This window comes from Euprymna scolopes, chromosome 25, assembly GCF_053919585.1.
Source record: "Euprymna scolopes isolate OS-2025 chromosome 25, ASM5391958v1, whole genome shotgun sequence".
Lineage (NCBI taxonomy): Eukaryota > Metazoa > Mollusca > Cephalopoda > Sepiida > Sepiolidae > Euprymna > Euprymna scolopes.
Genome location: NC_136506.1, coordinates 62162017 through 62187352, shown reverse-complemented (window position 1 = coordinate 62187352; position 25336 = coordinate 62162017). Strand labels below are relative to the sequence as shown.

The window sequence follows — 25336 nt, the reverse complement described above, 5'->3', positions numbered from 1 at the left end:
TTAAGGTGATCCGGAATGTAAGAATGGATGGAGCGCAGACAATGAAAATGGCCAGGATCATGGTAGGGAGATGTTATTATTTGCGAAATTTTAAGATTATGTTATGCGTAGGTATGTAATAACCAGTTAATGGTGGTCCAACCACGATAACGGTGGAAAATGTAGAATTGTATCTGGTGTCAACTGGTAACGGTGGTAGGACTAAATATATAGAGGGTGAAATTGAAACTACTTCCTCTGAAGGTGTTGCTCGTAGGATGTTATGTAGCATTTCATTATCACAAATGGATGTGTATGTAACATTGATCAAAAGTTGCATGAGATAGTGACTAATAGGTTAGATGTATTGAATTTGTATATGGCATCTGTTGTTGCAAACCTATGATACTTTTGTCCAGAGGGGAATTTCTGCAGTCATTTTATTATATAGATAGAAGAAGATAAAAGCCTAAAGCTGTTTATCTAATGAAGAAACTTGACAATCACAATTACATTTTCCAAATTCTAGTTCATGACAATCTGGAAAAAATTATCTAAGAGTTTAATAAATTACCCAAACAGAACAGTTTTGCACAACTTTTATGTCATCTTACAAGGATTAAAATCAACATATAATTATACTAAACCTTATGTCTAGAATACTTATTCCTATTTGAACCAGGCGTAATTTGGCGTTCACTCGATTTTGCTCAGAACATGACCTCATGCGGTCGGGTTTGATTGTGATCTGACATAAGACGTAGATCAGCTGATCAAGGTGCTGCAAAGTAGCAGACAAATTTTTCAAAGAAAAATTGGAAAAGGTCATTAAATTCACTGAGCAGCACAAAATCACAAGGAGCACACACTTGAAGCAGCCCTTTTCTGAAAACTGTAAACAAAAAAAATGAATATTTCCAGTTTAGAAAAATATTTGATGAAATTTGGTCAAGACCCTTTTGTTTTCATCTTAAACCATATTTCAGAAAAGTTATCCAGTTAGTGAAGTTTCTTTCACCCCACTTTGCCATTGTCTGATGTGACCATAGAAAAGTCTATGTAAACCTAACGGCAAAAATAACAAAAAAAAAAAAAGAAAAATTAAAAAAAGTTAAACGGTTATGCAGCCCCACTCTATGAAAAAAAAAAAAAAAAAAAAAATGTTAATCTATATTTGCCTCAAACCAGGCATATTGTTACTGAAGTGAAGATAATGGCCAGATTTATAGGGAGGCAACTTTGGTGGAATAGTTGGACAGCAAGATATTTGTTTACATTATATATAAATTTCTGCATGTTGTATGATCAGCAAAACAAGGAAGGAATTTCAAAGGCAAGTGGTTGGAGAAAGGAACCTTTTACAATAAGAAATCTTCTGGCATCTAGAGACCTAACCCTAACCTTTTGTGTGTGATTTTGCTGCTAGTCTGGTAGGTTGGGAGTATGTTGAGGGGGGTGGGTTCAAGTGTAGTAAGTTCATTGAAACATGTTCTGTGGAAGTATTTGTTAAGCAAGCATAAAAATTCAACATTGCGGTGTTGCGATAGAGGTTTGTTGTCAGATAGTGTAATTTACCTATTCTTGATTTCTCTTTCCTCAGGTTTATTTTTATCACTTCCTCCCATGTTTTCCTTAGTGTTGACTTATTTTTATTCACGCTTTCAATTTACATGATTCTTTAACTTATATAGGATATATTTAGCAAATTTTTACATTTTAAGTTTCAGCACAATTAATACCAAGTAATATCAAGTTTAAACCATTGACTATTAAAGTTGTATAGGTTTGCATGATTAATGAACATATACTCCACAAGGAAGTAATTTTTTTAAAAGAACATGAAAATGAGGGTGGGTTTATTGGTCAAGGTGTGGCAGTTATTAAAATGAACAATAGAAATCAATATATTTTAGTGAGTTTTAGGAGTGACTGAGTTTTTTATGACTGTCTTTTAAGACAGTTGGGAGTGGTTTTGCAATGGTTGACAACAGTTAAAAGTTGCCAGTGAGTCTCAGTTAGGAATTGCAACTTTGACATAGTCGAAGGTAGATCGTGGCTTGGACCAGGCCGGAAGGGCTTTGGGAGATTGAGATAAACTGAGAGCAACTGATGAACACAGCTTTGATAGTAAATGTAGATGTGGACATTAGCGTTTAGAGATAGTTTCACACAATGGTGTTATACACACACCCAAAGCACAACAAATATACACAGAACGTGTCAGTTTGTGTTTTCCTTTTAGAGTTGTTTTGTATTTTATTTTTATATTTGTGAACCCATGCACACCCCGCTCGACAGTCGCCAATGTGAGAGACTGTCACAACCATAAGAAGAGAAGATGAAAGCCAAGAAATTCATGGTGCACAACGTTGGTGTCTGATGTTTTTGAGCGGGAGACCATATGATTTTGTCATACATGGAAGAATAATCTCAACAAATATCAACCAGTCTCAAAAAAATGAGGTGATCATGTCTAGGAGAATAGTGTCATGACCACAGAATCCCCCCCCCCCCCGCACTTAATTGAGCATTAGTTCAATTAGTAGAAGTAATAGTATAGTTCAGTTTCACACAAAATACCAAATCTCCATTAGTAATAGATTTTATCATTTTTAATCCTATTCTAAACATTTCAGTGAACTTGTATTCATTTATTTCAATATATAGTTTGTAAATAACTTATAAAATTATACTTTTGTTTTAACAATTTAAATTTTGTAATATTATATATATCTGTATTAATTTATTATCTGACTTGTATGTTTATTGTTTAAATGTTGAATTGTGCTCAAAGATTAATTTCTATTTCTACAGGATATGGAAGATATGACAAAAATCTTTTTTCCTGAAGTTTCATTCAAGATGGTGCACAAAAAGATTAATCTTGCCGAAGACATGTTGGCCTGGGAGCACGAACGATTCAGTATTAAACGTTTACCTGCGTTCACTTTCTCAAAATTGGAAAGCTACAAATCAACAGAAAGAGTAACTGTTTTAGATGTTAAGTAAGCACAATTCATTTGTTTTGTTTGTTGTTTGTTTGTTTTTTTTAATGTAAACTAGTTTATACTTTGTCAGTTTTCGTTTTTAACTAGTTTCTACTTCATAGCAAGTCTGGAGAAAAATATTTTTGAAATTTTGTTAAATATCGTTTGTATTTGCATGAGAGAATAAGTGTGCATTGTTTTTATTGGTAAAAAAAGATCGCTGTGAACTACAGGGTAGAAAGATAAATGTGTCACCCTAAAGAAAACAATACTACAGCTTTATTTTAAAACCTTTTTTGAAAAAATTAATTCTGCTAACTTGATTATGTAGTAGAGCTGATATCTATTCAATGTAGCCGCTTTCAGCCTCTATCACCACCTTGATACGGGTTTGGAACTGGGAGCATGCCTTTTCCACAAGCGTGAGCTGGAGCTCGGCAAATACTGGCGATCAGGTTGGCTTTGGTGTTGTGGGAGGTCAATGTTGGTGATGTTCTTAACATATGACCAAACAAAGTAGCCCAGAGGAGGAGGGCTAGTAAGAAAAGGATACAAAGTCGTAGTACTCCTTCTGAAACCAAGCCTGGGTCTCTTTGGACTCGTGAATCAGTGCCAAATCCTGCTGCCACACCCAGGTTCTGCCAGCCACCACCTGATTGCACCAGGGGATCACTACACTCTTCCAGGTACACTTTGGTGTTGACTTTCAAGCCAACTTCGAAGATGTGAAGTGGCATGATGTGGCCCCTACTTGAAACTACATCAAAGACCATAACTGTGGCCAGAAACTTTGTTTTCAACACCCTGGGCATATCCCTGTTATTTGAGGCAATCCAACAATACATGTTGAGAATGCTGGAAATGATCCTGTTGTCATAACTTGTATCCGTAAAGAGCATGATAGATAAACAAAATATTTATTAAAATAAAACTTTTGCTAACCTTATCTAGCACTCCAGAATACTAGCCCAGTCTAATAACATTAAACTAGCAATCAAAATGGCAGAAACATACTCTGTGTCCTATCTTAGTTTTCTTGTTCTTTTTACCTTGTTTTTCTCTTCACCCTATTTTTGTTGTAAAACATCTTCCGAATTTTATCATCTGTGTAGCAGTATAAACAGAGCCTTTTAATCACCAACTTTATATTTATTTATTTTTTATTTTTGTGATGAAATTTGTGATGGAAGCAAGTTATTTTCTCTCTTGCAGATCTCTGGTTGACACTGCAGTTCTCACTCGCAACATTCAAATTCTTGCAGAAACTTTAGCACGGCATCTTTACAATTTAACCAGCCAGGGACAATTTCGATTATTCACCGATGGATTGGTAAATCTTATTTCTCTACCTCTTCCCCTTTTTTTTATGCATTTATTATTTTTTTTCTTTAACATTAATATTTTTATATTTAAACCGTAAATGTCTAAAGGATATTTGGTATTTAAGTAAAAATCCATAACGGTTCATAACATGTAAATAAAAAAAATAAAAACAACAAATAAGCAAACTTAATAATATAAGTCTTTATTGACCTTTGCACTTTTAACATGTGGAAACTGTTCAATAAGATGCTTATTCACAGACACAGTAAAAATAAATGACTGCCAAGATTTTCAAGGTGATGGCTTGTTTAATTAAATTCATGCCGGAAAGGTGATGATAAAAGAAAATGTAAGTTCAATTAAACTGTTTTTATTTAACTTTCAATGCTCAGCTGATTGTGCAAGTGGATGGATGAAGAGGGAGGGATAGGGAGGTTACTGCTTGGAAGAGGAATCTGCTTCCATCAAAACGGAAGGCAAATCATAATCTTTGACAAATGAAGATGATTCCTGAACAGAGTGTTCTTTACATCCGCTTCATTCATGTCACATTTTTTTTTCTTGATTTCTTTTGAACACCTCATCGAATCGTAAGGTTCTGTCGCCATGCTGATGTGCTAAAAATAACTCTGACACCATCTAGACAGTCAAACAAATTACCATGATGCCATTCTCATCACAAAGTTCAGACTTGCATGGCGATATCGTCAGGTTGAGGAGGTTGTCTTATTATGCTTAAAAAAGGACAAGATCTATAGTTTTTTCAAATTTATTTTTCCCGTTCTATCAATTTATTTTATTTGTATTGCGATTAATAAATTTTACTAATTGGCTGTTTGATTTGAGTAAGAATTTATTATATAAACTGCAGTTGTGTGTGTATACTACATTCCCAAAGAGGGGATAATGCCTGGGAGGATAATATCACCATTAGATAGTACACTAACCCTCTGCCTTCAGAGACGATAATCATGTAAGGATGATATCATGAGGAACAAACATATACTATGTAGATCCCCAAAAAGGAAAGATAATATAGGAAGGCTTACTCCACAAAATGGTATGGTAATGCCTGTGAGTATGATATCATGGTAGTAGAACAGATACTACACTATTCCCATCCTACCTCAAAAAAGAAGGAAGTCATGAAAACAAATACTGCATTACCCAGGTATTACACTCCTCCCCAAAAGAGTGTAATGCCTGGAGGGATAACTTCACGCTTTTAATAAAGGAGGAGGTAATTCCTGGGAGGATGATCTTATGACAACAGAACTGATACTACAGTACCCATCTCCATTAATAATGTATTTTTTTTTCTTTTCATTCATTTAAAAACTAGCCTGGTTGCCCAGGTGTTTGTAGGAGTGTGTTGAGAAAAAACAAAAAATGTAGTAGACAGGCAGGCTCGAACTCGTACCGCGAAGGAGAAAAAGAAAGTGAAAAAAGTGGCATCTTTGTTGTTGCGCCCATCGCCAAACTGGAAGTGATGTAGGTTTAAATTAAGGTTAGACAGTCAAAATGAGGCGATGACTTTCAAAAAGCGACCCCTCTCTGTAAAAAAGTGCTCAATTGAGGGTGAAAGAATTAATGTTTTTGGTCAATTTTTCGATATTTGTCATCCGAAGGGTCAAGCTTCAAAGTGATACCGATCTCGTGAAAATGCATCGCCTCTGTCTAAAGTTTTTGCGAGACATACATACATACATTTAAACAGACAGATGAGATTTCTATTATAGATGCTTAGCCATAAAAACATTCTTATGGTTCCTTGGCCTATTGGATAAGATCAAAGTGTAGTATGTTCTCAGCATTCCCACAACATCATACATTTTATTATTGACAAAAATATTGGGCGTGTTTGTTTCTCAATACCCTTACCTCTCCACACGCAGGCAACGCCGGGTACCCTTGCTAGTCCATTATATAAAAAAATGTTTGTGTGTCCACTAAAAACTTTTGCTATGTGCATCATACAGGCACCAACGTGGTATCGTTAGAAAGAGCGATCTCTTGGATAAAAATTATCGAAAAATTGGAAGAAAATCGTCCATTATTTCATGTAAAAATGTTTTTGTTTGAAGTGGGGGTCAGGTAAAGATGTTGGTTTCGACACTGTAAATCGCAAATACGCAGACTGTAGTTTTGTTCTTTTGTTTTAAAATAATAAATTTGCAGCATCATAACATCTGTGCCGTTGTGGTCCCATCAATAACGTGTTTGCTTATGAATTCAAGTTGTGCAAGTTCGTGCCAAGCACGCATTTTATTTATTTTTTTTTTTTTAACTTACAAAATTTTTTTTTTTTTTTTTTTTATATATATATATATGACTGGGTACCTCCACACTAGTAAGATCTAATGCTTATACATGGTACTATATATATTGTATTTCAAAATATTATTTTATCATAGAATTAGCACAACATGTTTTGATGTTAATATAGTTAGGATAGATTGAAAAAAAAAAACTTGCGCATTTATTCATTTAGACATATATGCAACTGGAGGACATGTATGTTTCCTAGTTTTGTTTTTCATTTCTTTTTAATTTTTCTTGTGCTTTTTTATTTATAGGAAGTGCAGGAAGAGTTGGTGTCAGCTTGGCTGGACTGCCTTACTTCCCAGCCACGAGCAACTCCATTAATTGCAAAAGAACATAGATTAATTACAACATTGGAAGAAACTCTATCCCGTTATCTCAAAGATGTTAAAATTACAGGATTAAAAGCTGATAAAAGGTATGAACACTTTTTTTTGTGTTTTTTTTTTTTTTTAATCACTTTAATTGCTGAGCTTCAGTTATCAAATCCAAACCGATCGAAAGCACTGGTAGTAGCATGGTATCAAAAATTGAAAAGTGAATTTAGGACACTAAAACCTGCACAGTTTGATTTGGATTTCCTTACGTATTAATTATATTTAAACAAAAAGTGCAAAAACAATTTTTCTACTTATTTTTTAACTCCTTTAAGGTGATTATATTATTGCAATGGAATATTAATTACTACTACAAATCTTTAAAAAAAAACATTACTCTAGTTAGATTTAAAGGTTTTTCAAATCAATGGTTTAGCTTTTCTTTCATTGTAATGATATAATCACCTTTTGCTATTTTACACAATAGCTAAAAAAAAGTTGTTTTCCACTTTTGTTGTTTTTAAATAAGTGAAAATTTAAAAATAAATTGTCTTAAAAATTAAATATAATTAACGATTAATATTCATGAAACAAGACCATGGATTTGAGACTATTTTTAGATTATGTATGATTTTACATTCCAAATGCAAATTTGGTACCATGCTATTAGCATAGCTTATATTTCTTGCAGTCTCTTGTTTATAAATATAAATTTGCTGATTTCTATTTGTTTCAAGTTGAAATATATTCAATTACTAAAGTGACAATTTCAATTTATAAATAAAATTCATTGAAAATGTCATTAAAGTTAGATGAGTTTGGCATCAACTTTGACCAATAAAATTTTGTCTCAACTGTTTTTCAAATATTCTGAAACAAAATTTATTTGTGGTTCTTAATATCAAACAAACTGAACAAAATATCAATTTGCATGGAAAACAATTTTTAATAATCCTTTTTATTTTTTTACATTATTATTTATTTGAACTTTTAACAAGATAAATGACAAAAGTTAGTTTTAAAAAAGTTGAAGGTTAAACAAATACAAAAAGATCACTTTTATTCCTCTGTTTTGAAATCTTTATTTTAATGTTTTATTTTTTATATCTTTTACTTAAAACGAAATTTTTTTTTGTGTTTTTCTTTCCAGAGATCCTGAATTTTTATTTTATGATGGTGCAGTTTATACAATGAATGCATATAGGTAAGTTTACTTTTAGTGTTCCTACAATTATTAATTATAGAATAGTTTTTTCTCCGTTTTATATTCCCTGTATGACCTTAAATTGCATTTAATAGTAAGACTCCAATTATGGGAAGTGAAGAGTCATCCCTTACTTTTTGTTACACCCAAGTCCCCTCTGATAAGGAATTGCAGTCCCTGTCAGGTCCCAACCTATGGATAAAATAAAATTTGACCTAGGCACATCCCAACAGCCTCAGACACCCTCGAGTAAGATGTTTGCCATATTTCCCTGCCCTGACGATGGGGCATAAAAGTATGGTGACTGTCCTTGCCCCCTGCTGAGAGTAAAAGCAATGGGGCCACCTGTTGGCTATAGGTGGCAATCTGTGATACTTTGGGATGGAATCCTGATGATTGAGAGACTTAGAAGTCTGGGTTAAGAACTTCCAATTCTTAACACACCATTTCGGCCCCTACCCAGTCTAGATAGAAGGTCAAAAAGACCTAATAATATCAATTTGCTGTCAGGTCAACCCTAATGTCTACTACTAAAAAATCAAAAACAAAACAAATTGAAAAATGAAAATACTAAAAAGTAATTCTCCTTTAAAATACAAAGAAATTACATAACACTTTATAAGTAGACGAAAGAAGATGCTGGCGGTTAAAGTCAATCATCAAGTCAAGAACACAACTTTAGACATAGCTACAAACCTATTTATATTTTCTTAAGATTTGGGTAGTGAATGAATTTGGTAACAGATGCTCAGGATATCTCATTTGATTGAGTATACTGCTTTGTGTAACCCTGATCTGTCAAGGCGATTGGATTTCCTCTTGACAAATCCCAATATCAGGCTCAGATGAGTGGGGAGCAAAAGCAGTGAAAAACAAAGTAAAAGTAAACCTCATCAAAACAGAAAAAATACAACTTAGACTGTGAAAGTGAAGAAAGCACAGAATTTATTTGCTTAGACTCCTACCATAACTAAAAAATAGTCTTTGTATATGTTTATTGAAATATTATTTAACATTGGGTTCAGTTTTTAAAATCTCACTTATGTTTATTTTTTCATAAATTTTGGAGAAAATTGATTATTTGTATTTAGTCCAACAAGATCTCCCCCCCCCCAAAAAAAAACAATCTAATTTTTTTCTCAATCTTGAATGTAACTGTTATAATTCTTGCCCACGTGATTTTCTTATTTAAATGCACCCTTTTTTCTTATGTGTTTAGCCTCTTGTTTTGTGTGGTTATTATTGTAAAATTCAGTTGAATAAAGCCTTGAAAAGGTCTTTCATCTTTATTACACTACAATTTATTCATTGAATTATTGAATTACTAAGTCTTTATCATAAGCCTTCTAATGTTATTCATGGAAAACACTTACTGTCCACACACCTACAGCAAGAAAATGAATTCATAGACCAATATCTTCAGACGTTAAATTGGTCCTGGATATGACCTTAAATTTAGAAATGTCTACAAAGGTATCTGAAAACAGATTTAAGGAACTGATAATGAAATCATATAAAAAGGTCCACACTGCTATAAAAACCTATAACATCCTGTCAGTGGGACATTGGAATACGTTGACTGCCTCCCTGCAGAGAGGTAAGACTTTCCCAATGAGGCTATCTGTTGCCCGTGAGTGGTGACCCGTAATGCTCAAGGACGGGATCCTAGTGGCTGAGCAGTCCATGATTTGGTAACTAAAGAGATCATGTGGCTTACAACATTTCACTTTGGCCCTTTACTGGGCTAGATGGCCGGTCACAGAAGCTCAATCCGACCAATCGGCTGGTCATGCTAGCCCTTTCTCAGAGATACAAAATCTGAATCAGGACAATAGCTATAGGGTCCATCTTGCTGAGGAAGAATGCATACCTTTTTATGTCCCCAGGTGAGTAATTATCTTGGGAATGAAAGCTCAGGAATAGAATCTTCATCAGTCATCTTATCAGTCATCAGCATGAGTATATTGGGTGTGTAGCCCTGATGTGACTAGGCAAATGGCTTTCCTCCTAGGTGCGTCCCCTCATGGGGTTCCAAGGTGGGTGGGGAGCATAATCTCAGACCAAGTAAAGTCAAAAGACCATACCCAGGATCTGATACGTACACAGACACAGATAGCAAAATAGAGGAAATAACCACTTACTATCCAACATACATAATTCTTGAATCGGTGGATGACAAACCATCATTAAACCATCACTCTTCATAATAGAAAAATATCTCACAGTGGCTCCAAAATCAATCAAAACAACTCATGACAATACGTTGATAGTAGAAGTTAAAAACAAGAAGTATGCAGAAATATTGCTAAAAAGCACCACACAAAAGCATATCACCATAAATCTCTCAACACATCAAAGGGAAAAACCCAGAACTGGATAATTGTACAATTGATGAAATCAAATAAAACTTAAAAATACAGCTTGTAACAGAAGTAAAGAGTCACTATAAGGAAGCACGATCACATATGTCCCCACATCTAATTCTCCCAAAGCTCTAACAAAAATTAAGATGGGGTACATAATAACTAAAGTGGAAATCTATATCTCTAAGCCACTTAGATGCTACAACTGTCAGAAGTTTGGGAACCATAAGAACTGGTGTAACAGAAAGAAAATATGTAAAAATTGTGGGATGGATCGACCTGACTACCAGGAAGCCATCTGCCAACAACTGAAATGCATAAACTGCCATGGTGAACATTCAGTTGACTCAAGATTCTGTGAAGCATGGAAGAAAGAAAGGGATAACGAAAATTAAACACATCCAGAACATCTCCTTCCCAGAAGCCCGAAAAATTATTAAGACTTTCTATCCAGCCCACTCTTACTCAAGAGTAACTCAACCACTGCAAACTACTTCCAATCCTGAATGTCAAAAATGTGATCTTTTCATAAGAAAACTGGTAAATATGAATTCAATTGAACTCCTAACTACAAACCTCCACTCAAGTCTAAACAATCCCTACCCCAAAACCTACACAACTGAAAAAAATACTCAAGAGCAGACTCACAGCAAGAAAAATCAACACAGAATACTCAAATCCATCCGAAATCAAGACCAACAAGATCTCAAAAAAAAACAAACAATTTTGCTGTACGGAAACCACACAAACATAAAGATAAATCCCAGTATAAACAGTCCTCACCCAAATCCAAACGATCCCAATCCAGACACAAAAAAAATCCCACAAACATAATGCCTGAAGTAAGCAACAGGTATAGCACACTAGAAAAAATGGAATTGGAAGAAATTTCTTCAAACACTACAAACAAATCCTATAGAATAGAAGATTCTCAAATACACAAGACCATTGGTCACATCGTAATGGAAAAATATAATACAATGGAATTGCAGGCTATAAAACCTAACTCCAAAAAAATAAAATGCATAATGACAAACTACAACCTTACATAATATGCTTGCAAGAAACTTCACTTAGAAACAGATAATATTACTTTCAAAAAATACAACACCTACAACCAAACAAACAAATCAATAAAAGACAACCGACCTATTGGTATCAACTCCATAAAAAATCAAATACCACGTTGTACCTCCAAGTAATAGCAATAAAAGCTTCTATTCACAGAATAATAAGCATCTGCTCAATTAACATCCCTCCAAAATAGAAAATAAATAAATATAAAAACATTTGCAGGAAAAGCTATTCCGCAACAACCCTCGCATAGTTATTCAAAGAAGTACTTGCTCCTCAAATAATAGAGTATTTAAAAAAAAAAAAACGGAATATTTTGAACTCGTATAAAGCAAAAACTAACAGAAATGGGTTTGACAACAATAACATTAAGCAAATTGTTACTGACCTAAACTTTCTTCTGACAAACTAATCACTTTCACATTGTACAAACTATACATACAAACCATATCTGGCATAAAATGACTCCTTGCAGTTGATTTGCTGTAAAACCAAACTGCTCCTCCTCAGACATTAAATCACCTTGCTGCTTACTGTTGCTTCAGGGATGTTACTGCTGCTACTTAGAGGAATAAATCTGTCTGTGATGAGCTTCGGTCTTCTGTAATATGTGCCACACTGCTTGGAAATGATGCCTTGAACCTCCAAGAGACTACATCATGTGCTAGAGCTTTGGAACAGGCCTACCTTCGTGCTGAATCATATGCCTCGCAAATTGGAGCAGCTGCTGCTGTTGCAAAAACTAAAAATGTGTTTAATGATTCTGTCGATGCTGTCATTTCTACTACTATTACTAAGAACAGGTTCACCGATTCTGCTGATCTGCATCTGGAATGTGCTGCAATTCCTACTCCTGGCAGGTGCTACAATTGTGGAGGGAAACGTCACTCTTAAGGACGATCCTCGCCATTGTCCTGCCCGCAATATGTCGAAACTGTCGCAAACTTGGCCATTTCGCCAAAATTTGCCACTCTCCTAAACCAACACTATCACATTCTACTTCAACTGTTATAGCAGCCCGTGTTAAAGATGGTCCCATTACTAAAATTGTAAAATTAAAGGGTAAACAATTAACCGCCCTTAGACGCAGGCAGCTCCGACAACTTTGTCAGTGCTCGTATTGAATGAACCTGTCTACTTTGAAACCAAATTCTGTAATTTCCATAGCATCATCTGCCATTTATCTCAAACTATCTCAATGGCTACAAATATAAAGATAACTATAGAAATAAAATAAACATGGAGAAACAAAAAAAACAGAAACTCCGACACTTATATCATCTGAACTGTGTGTGTGTGAGAAACTGCCCTCTACATGCTAACGTCCACATTTATATCTACTGTTGAGGCCATTTCTGTCAGTTGATCAATTCATCTTGCTCTGTGCAAGGGCTCTCAAATGGGGCAAGCCACAATCCATCTTCAACAGCATCCAAACTCTGTCACTAAGCATCTAGCTTTACTCTTGCTGTCATAAACTGGACTTTTTTTTCGTCCGTAAATCGTTTCTAAAATACTCATTAACTGTCACACTCATAGCCACTCCTCAGTGACATAAAACTAATTGTCAATTCTAAGGTACCCACAAACTAAATCTAAATATATCTACATGCATTCTTCTATGCTTTTTGTTATTTGTATTTGTCACATCCTAATTTAAAACCTATCGTTAGCTCTCTTTTGTCTGCATTAAGAAACAAATTCATATTTATTGACAAATCCTATTTCATATTTCATTTGTTACCCATTAAACTTCCTTTTTTATTTATATATATATATATATATATATATATATCTCCTTATCCTCTTCTCTCCTAATTTTTAGTACTTCGGGGTTGACTATAGTATCACATACAACTTCATTTTTACATTAATTCCATTAAATTCTGTAAATTTTACAAATTTATCATTTGGTGAAATTAAAAAAAAAATCTTTCAATTATTTCCTCCTCATTTAATAACTAGTCTGGGTGCCCAGCATTGCCTGGGTGTTTGGAGGTGTGTGTTGAGCAAAAAAAAAAAAAAAAAAAAAAAAGTGGTAGTAGACAGACAGGCTTGAACCCATGAGGCGAAGACAGAAAAGAAAGTGAAAGAAAATCTGATGTCTTACCGCTACTCCATGACGCGACCTGAAGTCTAAAGCGTTCAAATTTCACATAGTCAATCAAAAACAAAAGATGACTTGCAGAAATGGCATTGCTTTTAAAGCTCTCACAAAAGTAAATTAGACACAAAGTCGTTTTCAATGTGGGTAGAAAATCAGCTCTCCCCAAAAGTGGGCAATAAATAATAATTGTCTCAGTATGAAGGGTTTCCTCTACATTGACCAAGAACCAATTGCAGAACAGATACTACCTGGCCCGAAGGCCAGGTATTTGCATTCAAATAGTTTCACTTTTATACAAAAAAGATAAACAAACACTGGAGACAATGGCATGGTAGGAATTTAGTTTAACTCGATTCAGTTTTAGGTCAGTTTTAAGAATTTTCTTGAGTTAATAAAATGGACTTGACGTACAAATAATATAAAACTTCATTTATTATTGAATAATCCACAAAATGCTATAAAACAAACAAAAGCAAACATTGTTTGAAATAATGCAAAAATATTTTTTTATCTTTAAAACCTCATAAATATTCTGTAAAATGTTTCATTTTCTTTTAAAATAATTCTTTTTCTTTTTAGTGTCAAACCGGCAGTCTTTGATTTATTTCTTGCTGTTGGCATTGGAGCCTATTTAGCAGTTGTCTACCTCATTGCACAAGTTAGTCAATCTTTTTTCATTGTTTTTCTCATCTTGTCATATTTGTATCCATAAACCAATACTCAACATTCTTAACATACAAACATAATTTCTCTAAGTAATAAAATTAAACTTTTGAACTTAAATGTATTTTTAATTGCTTTCTAAAATCTAACTTGTACAACTCTAATTTTACCTAAGGGGAGACAATTCCATTGCAATAAAATGGATGACAAGGCTTCTATGCTCTATCTACAGCTATGATGAAATAAGCAGATATTAGCCTTAGTTATATAGTAAAACCGAGAGAATTGAGATTTAGAACAATAGTAAATCTAAATAAATTTTTTGTTCTATTAGAATGATATTAGGTTATGTATATATTTCATGATTTTCTTGGGGGGTACATCCTTCGGAATTCATTTTATATTTAAAAAAAAAAAAAAAAGACCAAGGAGAAAAGGAAAATGGATAGCGACTAAAAAATAAAAGTTGGGAAATAGAAAAAAAAAAAAAAATCAAAACGAGTCAATTGACATGTTTCGCCCTCACTCATCAAAATTGGAACTGAGGGATTTATTTTTTAGTAATTTGTTTTCCTTAATGATAAAATCTAAAAAAAAATCTAAAATTCATCCCCATATGATTGCTCTTGCTCCCGTCTCTTTTTTTAGATTTTATCATTAAGGAAAACAAATTACTAAAAAATAAATCCCTCAGTTCCAATTTTGATGAGTGAGGGCGAAACATGTCAATTGACTCGTTTTTATTTTTTTTAAATTTTTTATTTTTTTTCTATTTGCCTACTTTTATTTTTTAGTCGTTATCCATTTTCCTTTTCTCCTCGGTCTTTTTTTTTTTTTTTTTTTTTTTTTTTAAATATAAAATGAATTCCAAAGGAATACGTCTTCCCTTCATGATTGCCTTAATATATATATATATATATATATATATATATATATATATATATATATGAAAATGATCAAACCTAGTACACCAGAAATTTGAAACGGGTGAGTCTTACTGCTCTTTAGAAATCATGCATAATGTCAGAATAACTACAACAATGTTATTTGTGACTTTACATGACACAAGAACTGTAAATCTGCAAAAATTAAATAACTTTCAATTTCATTAGAAATTATTTTGTTTGCAATAGAGTGGATTGAACTTAAGTGGCCATAAAGGCTCATCTATGTGTTCATGATTGATTGATCAAATGAACTTTGAAGTCAACATTTAGTCAAACATTCTTAAATGATCTGATAACTAATCACTTTGGTGATCTATTCTTAAGAAAATTGTAGAGTTGAATTTAATAATCAAAGAGGAAGCCGCCCCCGTGTGTGTGTGTCGTGTGGTCATACAACTTACCTTCGGATGGAATCTGAGAGAAAGAGAAATTAAAAATGGCAGACATGGATTTATAAGGTGTAGTCTCGTGGAATCTCACGAGATCTCATCTTCCACTGCACATGTATGCAAATGGAATGGGGTCAGTTTTCTGATAAAATGTCTGTTGGCAGAGGCAGTGGGGAGAGACGTGCTGGAAGTTGAGAGAAAGTTGTCAGTGACGAATTCTAGCTGGACTTTTGCATATTGTATTTGGTTTATTTTGTTTTGCTGTTTACCAGCCCATTTAACATCATAGAAATTTCCAAAATTCATGTGATTTATTTATTTTTATATATATATATATATATATATATATATATATATATATATACATAAATATATATATACATAATAGAAATTTCCAAAATTCATGTGATATATATATATATATATATATATATATATATATATATATATATATATATATATATGAATTTTTAACTTTTTTGCAGATATCTTGTAGAGAGACTTGTACAATTCAAAACTAAATAAGTTTATTATTGACCTGAGAATAACAGATTTACAAAGTAAGGTATAACTATTTGCATCATTGGCTAAAGTAATGAATTTCTTTATTTTTTAGGCATTTTGTGTTTATGATGCTTCGATACTTTTTGGCAATGTCTCAACGCAATGGCACATCATCTGATGAAAGTTTTGTTGCTACTAATTTTGCAGCAGTCATTGTATAGATATTTTCTTTTATTTATATTTCAGCATTTCCACTTTTTCCTGAGTTTTATTCAAGTTTCTGTTCAAGTCTCAGATAAGATGAAACATCATTGAGAAAGCAGTGTTGCATGTGAATTTTTTTCTCCCATTTTGAGGTAAATATATCAGTTTCATGTGTATCTGAAAGTTATTATTTTCACAACCAGATTAATTTTATATTCGATTTTTTATTTTTATAATTAAAAAAAAAAATACTTCCCTAAGTTTTCTTTATTAAATATTATGAACAAAGTTTATTTAATTTTTTTTTTTTTTTTTTTTTTTTACTGTTGTCGTCTGTTATTCTATTCATTTTAACCCTTATACTCTCCAGCTTTCTTTGAGTGTCATTTGTCATAGTATGTAACCTTCTAGGAATTTAAAACTAAATCCTTTCTTTAATCTACTTAAATAAACTGTTCTCATTCTATAATCCTTTTGCCATTTCAACTGGGTAACTACACCCTGCCATAGTAAGATACTTTCCCTTCCGAACTGGTTAGCCATCATTAGTTAACCCATGATGCTGAAGGATGAGATATTAATGGCTGAGCAATTCATATTTTTGTAACCGATAACATGATAATGTGACTTGCAACACTCCCTTTTTTTGGAGAGGCGGGGGGGGGGGTCTAAGTTGAAGGAAACAATTGGATAGGCTTAATTTGATCAATTAGTTAATCATATTAAACCCTATCATATGAGTACACCAAATTTCTAAACTCGCATGTCTTCCCTAATCCTCTACTAATAAATGATTAATGTATGATAGAAAATTGTGACTAAGAATCAATTAGTCTGAAAAGAAAAAATTCAACATGGCTATTTCACTCTTAACGTTTTGAGGTATTTAAAGTAAAGATTTACAATAGCTTAAGGTTCTTTCGAATTTACATATTCCTGTCATGGCAAGGCAAAGGCAAATTGTTATGTCACAATTTTTAACTCCATAGTGAGTGGAGTCATGTGATGATGGCAAAGATGTAAAAAAAAAAAAAAAAAAAAAAAAAAAAAAAAAAAAAAAGAGACCAAGTTAATTCAAAAACAGATCATGAACAATTCTCTGATCCTAAGATTTATAAAATTTGAGCCAGAGAGAGATCCTCCTAATAAGTATGCAAAAAGTGGTGTCTATGAATATCACTCCAAAAAAATGTAGAAAAAAAATGGAACTCTAGGGATGAAAGTGGAAAATAAGAATCATGCAAACACTACTAACAATAACAAAATTCTACAAAACTAAAAATTTTACTCGCATAAAAACTGAGAATGTCTTTCCTCTTTAAGGAAATAGTAAAATGTAAGCAAGTTGTCTTTACATATCTAGAAAGAGATTAAGAAATGAATTGAAGAACCAGAATGTCAGAGGCATGAGATGAATGTCCATAAAAAAGGGTGTTGGGAAAATTATTTTTAAAAAATTTTTTGAATTCACTAACTCTGACAATCGAGTTTAGTAGGGTGTTTTCTAATTCCTGCTGGACCTGTACAAGAAACCAGTAGAAATTTTTGAAGTCGCAAAATATGGCATCTTGTCATGTCTACTGAGTCAGTTTAAGGAACTCTTAGTCAAGTCAAATTATTGCACATATTTAAAGCAACTATATGTATATATATACACACAGATACAGATACTCAAAGTCCAATTAACACTTAGTTTTGATCTTCACTTTTCTTTTCGTTCGAAGGAGTTGTTTTTCAAAAACTTTGGTAATAGCAATCTCTTTTTAAAGTACTTTCTTTTAGAAAGATTTTTGTTGTCTTTTCTTGCCGAAAATTTTTTTTTTTTTTAGATATTGACTTTTTAAAGAAGCGTCTGCTTATTTAATACAAGAACAGAAGACGGCTTTTAATTTTAACCAATAAAAAACATTCTTTTAATTATTCATAAAATTTAAGATAAGTGACAAATTGTTATTTATATTTTTATTTTACTTTGCAAATTATATTGAAGGAATATATTTATTTCTAATAAGGATGAACCAAACCAACACCTATAAATATTTAATACTCCTTAAATTCCAGCAAATATAAGAATAGGCTCTGAAATAATGTAGAGAAACTTATTCCACTGTTATTCTATTGTTACAAATGTCCAAAGTTTGAACATCACGTAGCAGTAAACATGTGCAAAAGATTCAGTGCCAAATCCAAACACCATCATCAAGATGAATGCATCAAAAATCCTGTGCAAAATCTTTCCACAGGATTATCCAGCTAAAGAAAAAAACATCGGGAATTGAGGCACAGAATGTCTCATTTTCAAAACCCTGGAAAATTGTAGTGGCACAATAAACAAGAAAATCTTCAAAGTAAAATGGATAACTACTCAAAACAAACCAAAAGATTTTCAAAAAGAAAGAATAACAAAGATTTTGAATCTCCATCACAAAACCCAATACTGTTTTGTGGATCTTTTTTCTTTTTTTTTCAATCTTCGCATCTCGTTCTGGGTGTGTCATCGTCTGTCACACATTATCAATTGCCAAGTACACTTGCTTACGAATATAAAAATAAAATAGAACATACCCCCCCCCCCCAAAAAAAAACAAACTCTGACACTTTCTGTAAATATTTGTTGCATTTTGGGTACATGTGTGACACCATCGTGGGGACACTACCCTCTAAGCGCTAACGTCCATATCTTGGTTATTCTGTTGAGTTTGTTAGTTGATGTCAGCTCATCTTGATCTCCCGAAGTTCTCTCGACCTCGTCCTTTATTGCATCTAACTTGGAACTGTCATCAACTGGACTCTCATAAAACATTGCAAGCACTAATTAACTGTCACAAACTTCCCAAATTGCCACAAAACCCACCGATATTCGCAAAGCTAATAATATACTTGGTCCTTTTGTTTCTGTTCAATGCCACATCCTGATTCACAAATCTACCTCAACTTTCTTCTGTCTACTTTGATGAATAACTTCTTCTCCCTTGTTTTGCTAATAAACCCATTTATTTCTTTTTTCTTTTTTGTTATATTTCTTTTTCTCCCTTGTTTTTCAACACTTGGGTGGTGGATATCGATAATATCACATTCTTATGCAAAACATTTGAAAGAATGATCGACTGATTTTGTCTTTGGAGATAAACAATATCAAATACGAATCAGGGTTTGAAACAATAGAATCACTTTGTATTACTTTAATTTGAAAGGAATCTGCATCAGCAGTTTTCTTTAGAAAAAAAACCCCCCGAAACAACATGAAAAAGTTGGGCTTGAGATGCAAAATGTCCACATTTATAAAATCTTTTAAAGGATAGAAGCTTCCATGTGCAAATCAGATCAAAGCAACATATTAAAATTAATAAGATTGTAAAAAGCAGATATAAACTATATTATGGTTGAATGTAATTAATGACCCATTCAAAATGAAAACTAAATGTATTCATTCTTCTCTGTGGACATGATAAACTCCACAATGACTTTGTATTCATATTAGAAAAACACTAAAATATACATGAAACAATGCAAATTTCTATCATATTCAATAGCAACATTTATTCGTAATTTACATTCTGAGGAGCAAATGCAACAAAGTCCTACAACTGGTCAAACTCCTGACTTTAAACTGGTCAGATGAGAAAACCATATTCAAATCATAACAAGCCTTACAACTAAGCTGTTTTATTTATGAAACCTCACAAGACTCTTATGTTAAAGAATTAGATATGATAATTACATCCACTAAAGCGTAGACATTATATAATTTTTTACCATTCTTTGATTTGCATTATTTTTCTTATTGTCCTCAACATTTATATTTTGATTATATTTCAGAAACCATATTTTCTGTGAGATATATGTCACCATTGTTGAAAACAATCTAAAGGAAGACAATTAGTAACTCCTCTTCAAAATTAAGATCAAAATTATTTTCTGCTTTTATTCTGAAACTTTCAAAAGTTTACGGCCATACATTAGCTGTAAAATTGGATTTTTTGTTGCCATTTTCACACTAATACTGTGGGATGGCATCTTTTGGTCACGGTGTTGGCCCGTCGCTTTATGATTCCTGTTGCTGCTCGTAGCCACCCATACACTGGCAGATGTGCGATCAGTTTCCCTCACAGGGAGAAAATGGCTCGATGTGTCACAATCTCTGGAACATAAGGAATCATACTATCACGCTTCCATCGCAGAGTGCCCCCCCCTCCAAACGTCCAATTCAAGCACGCGTGCCTCATCTTTAAGCCGCTCTGGTTCCTTACTTTCCAGTCCAAACTGGAGAAAATGCTGCTTAACTCGTTCCGCAGGCGCCACGCTGTTGTTGATGTATATATAATCTATATATGCGGATGTTGCTTCTTGAACAGTTATATCTTTGGATAAAACAGCCTCCACAATTGCCTGCATAATGGATGGGGCGACGTTAAGCCGAAATCCTATCCTAGTCAGGCAGTATCTCTCCCCCTTCACAACCACAGTTTGGAATGGCCATAAAGAACGGTGCACATATATCTGAAGGTAGGTTTTTCTCAAGTCCAACACTGACACGTCGCCCCCCCCCCCTCCCCGCCAGTCTCTCAGCTTTTGTGAACACACATCGGCATGTGCCGTGTATGCGTCCACATGGTTGTTTAGTTCGGTAATCCATAACAGGCCACACTCTTCCCTTGTTATGCTGAACAATCGCCATTAGTGGGATTAATCCCTTGGGTGGACCAAGTTCTTTCTCCAGGTATGGTATCAGCCATCCATCGCAAATCCAAGTTTGTAATTCGCAGTCATAGTCATAGTCCTTCCGAATGTGTTTGGGCACAGTGTATTCAGGTGTCTGATTGATCAGCTGTTGTGGCGGCTGCTCACTTGACCACTTCCAGATTGCCGTCCAATGTTTCTTAGTCGAGTCAAATACGACATCAAAGTCAGGTCGTTCTATTTTCACTGCAACAAACTTCCTTCAGGAAATTGGCTTCACCGTGTTCATATTTATGAACGTTACCCAACAGACGGATAATATCAATTCCGAGCAAGAGATCGAATTCCAATAGATCTCCATCCATGGCCAACATCTCCACACCCACCACGGGAATCCTTTTATCCACCTGCAAACTGAGCTTGGTCGTTCCTTTGCTGGTTATACTCTTTCCATCAACAGTCAGTACCTCTGTCTTGTGTCCATTCCGTCGACTACAGACCGTACTCCTTACTAGAGATTGGGTGCACCTAGAGTCAATTGATGCATCCCGAATGTTGACATGCATGCGCTTCCCTGGTAGGTCAGTTCTCATCCTACTCGGGGCAAGAGTGGCGCCTACATCTTGCCCCTGTTTCTGTTTTCCAGATATTTTGATACGATGTGTCCCTTTTTCTGGCATTAGTAGCATCGAATGCATGGTGTATGACGCTTCCTTGATCATTCGAGCTGGCAGTGCTTAGCAAGATGGTTGGCTCCAGAACAATTGAAACGCTGCAGTGAGTTCTCAGAGGGCTTGTGTAAAGGCACTTTTTCCATGTCTGACCTGTCGACAGCGGCTGCAACCCGTTCATTATTCACCATGGACCTTGTTCGGTTGAGCATACTTTCTGTTGGGATCTGGTTGATATCAGCAGATACATGCAGCAACTCTTGGTTATGGGCAGGCAGTCCAGCGATGAATGCATACGTCAGCGTCTGGCTCGGGACTCCTTCGAACAGGCTGGAGAGCTTTGTTGACACAGCGTAGAACTCATCTACCAACTCGTCCAAGTGTAAGGTGCGTCTTGAAAACTGCTTGTATGCCTCACATGGGTCAAGCGCAAAAGCCCTGCGCAGTGCATCTTTCACCAGTGTTACATTATTATTCTCTGCATCTGACGGTTATTGGTAGACGTCGAAAGCTCCTCCAGCTAGTCACAAGGGGATGACCTGTTCCACTCTGCCAGCTCCCAAGAGCTTACAGATAAGGTCCACTCTCTTTAACCAGTCTACAATAGATGTTGTGCCGTCATATTCCAGTACTAATTTTAGGTCGAACCTTCCTTCAGCCATAACGCCGAGATAGCTTGAAGCAGAATGTTTTATTTTCAGTTCTTTCTTCTTACTGTCCCTTTCTTCCTGACCTCGATTCGCGATACTGAGTATTTCCCTCCTTCACCCTCTTTCTGAAACAAACAACACAAAATCTCTCACTGACCGAAGCAAATGAAAAAATACTGCCAACACAAAAAATCCGTCTTTTATATCCATGAGGGTGCGAACTAATGTAAATGAGTATAAACCAGATTTCCCGTACCATCATTTGTGTATTAGATGTGATAGCATTTGGCTCGTCATACATTGTCTACAGAAAGGTATTAACCTACAACCTCCCTCACACACATACACACTTAAGCTATTGGTAAAATAACAAGCTATAACAGATTCAATATTTCTGTATTAAAAAATACTGTAAAATTGAAAATAAAATCATTTTTGTAACTAAATTCAATGCAAAGACTTTTTATTTTATTTTTTTTTCAATAACTGAAAAACAATATAAATCATAATATTTCAGCCAACCCAACAGCCTTCTTCAAAGAGTTATAGACATTGTTATTTTTTATTCATTATCAAGCTATAATGATATGCCAGTGATAGCCGATGTTTCCTTGTCTCAAATGGAGACATTTAATAATGTCTACATTTTGTATAGATAGCGTGCTGGTGACTTGTGTATAGGTAACAATTTATCTACAACTAAATCGTTGCGATAGATTTTGTTTTAGCATAAAATTAATCCAAAATATGCCGTAAGACTTTTTTCTTTTTTCTTTTTTTTTTTTTTTTTTTTTTTGCCTTATAAATGAAAATTGTTTTATTTCATTTTGTTTCAGAGACGTGTTTGAGATTGATTTGGAAAAACAAAGAAAAGAATTGTCAGAAGGTTTGAGAAGATGAATTTTGTTTGTAATGTCCTTCTGCAGACCCTCAGGGCAACAACTGGTCACTCTGCCTTTCTTTTTTTTTTTTTGTATTATTATTCCTGTGTAAACAGACATTGCAATAAAGCAGTGACGGCCAATAATTTCCTGCCCACCTGGATTTCTACTCCTACCTCTCCCACTACCCTCTCTCCCCGCCACTTATTTTCTTTTTTATTCTAACCCTTTTCCCTTTTTTTCTTACCCCCTCTTCCCTTATTCACTCTCACATATTTAAATTGGCTGGAGTCCATGCCACTCCTCTTGCTCTCCAGGATGGGTGACTATCATCAGCCTCCCTCTTTTCTTCACTCACTCATTTGTCAAAATTTGAACAATTCCATTCTTGCAGATTTATTAATCAATAATGATTTTGATTTTTTTTTTTTTTTTACCTTTCCTTTTTTATAGACAAAATAAATTAAAAGAAAATATTTCCGACTTTTGTATTTATTTTATTTTACAATTATCACAAATTTTTCTCCTTGTATAAGCATCTGTTATTCAATTTTCATAGGTAATGCAAAACAAATTTAAGTATAAATACTCCAAGGCAACACCTGGACTGAACAGTTAGCATGTATGCAACTGTAATATATACAATATAATATATACAATGCAATATATACAATGCAATATATACAATAGCGGGAAAGCAAAATAGGAAAATAAAACTTTAATTGACTATAAATTATTTATACTTTGGAATTTTACATGAATTGAAATCTTTAAAAACAATACTATATTTCCTCCCTAAGCTTTGATGCAGCCCTCAGTCCCATTTATGAAAGAGATACAAGCCTTCTTTATGTCCTCCTCTAGTTAATCCTCCTATTTTCTAGAAATGAGTGTTAAGTATGCTTACATTAGCATGATGGGTAGCATTTATCCTCTTCTTAATAGTGTCCCACCAAAAAAGTCCAGGATTTTGAGATCAAGGGAGCTAACAAGCCAAAAGTTGACAAAGTTGTTTTTACAGAACTTTTGGATTTTATTATCTGTGTGGGTAGGATTTCTACCTTGCTGCTATGCATAATTGTTGTCTGGGTAAGTGTCTTTTGGCCAAGGTAAAACGGTCTATCTCAAAACCTTATAATACACATCAGTTCTGATCTGTTCCATTAGGCTTAAAGAAATTTGAGGGCATTTTCTTGCCATTTTAACCCAAGATGCTCAGGACCATCAGTTGAGATGGATATTATTTTGTCTTGATGCTTCCTTGAGATGTTTTGTTGATTTTGCTATCCAGTGGTCATTCCTCCTGTTATAAAATTGATGAACAATTGTAACCCCTCACTCAAGAAGGTGGTCAAGGATCCCTGTCTATCTGAATTCTTGGCTCATGCAGTCTAGTCTTCTCTGAGGTTGTTACATGAAATTTAGTAAGCTGAAAGCGAATATCGAAGCAGTAAGCAGGAAGAAAGACAAACTCATGTAGTCTATCTACAGAAGCTTAATTTCGCAGAATTATGTACAAGTTTTTACAATTATCACTCAGTTTCTGCAAGTTCTTTTCACAATCTCAAATCTCTTCACAGACAAGGACAGATGGTTGGATGTTCTCCCTGAATTCAACAAGCAATCTGCTTCAACTCCCAACTCTACTCTGCGACTCAACTCTATCTGACTAATTTTCGCATGACAGGCGTATATATAGTAAGGTAAAATATATTTTAGTCATCGACATACAGACCTGTTTCGTTGTTTCACAACTCATCAGTGCCGCTAGACTAACACCTCTCCCAAGCCGAGGATCGAACCTAGAACCGTCGTGATGACAGTCGGCAGTCCTACCCCCTGACCACGGGATCGGTGGCTGAAATTAAACTGTCCGAATGCCTATTTAAATAAACATCCGTCCGCCACTCGTAGAGGGCTCAAACGTATATAGTAAGGTACGTTGATGGGGTGGAAATTCTCCCCAGCCAATAAGATTTCGCCACGAAATCGAAAGCTTTAGGGTTTTGCATGGGTACGATTCCCACACCTGAAATCTGAATTACTCATTCTCACGATTTCCAAGTTCAGA

At 34.3% G+C, this 25336-nt stretch overlaps 1 protein-coding gene across 1 annotated transcript in view; it reads left to right on the top strand.

Annotated features, from left to right (window-relative positions):
* Positions 1–23741, top strand: part of LOC145247392 (BOS complex subunit NCLN-like) — a 74098-nt gene extending 50357 nt beyond the window's left edge. Inside the window, exons 9-15 of the mRNA XM_080109096.1 lie at positions 2794–2984; positions 4179–4296; positions 6866–7029; positions 8079–8132; positions 14256–14334; positions 16426–16535; positions 23221–23741. Coding sequence (XP_079965222.1) covers positions 2794–2984; positions 4179–4296; positions 6866–7029; positions 8079–8132; positions 14256–14334; positions 16426–16494 — 675 coding nt within the window. The 3' untranslated portion in view covers positions 16495–16535; positions 23221–23741. The remainder of the gene's footprint in view (positions 1–2793; positions 2985–4178; positions 4297–6865; positions 7030–8078; positions 8133–14255; positions 14335–16425; positions 16536–23220) is intronic.
* Positions 23742–25336: the final 1595 nt, after the last annotated feature.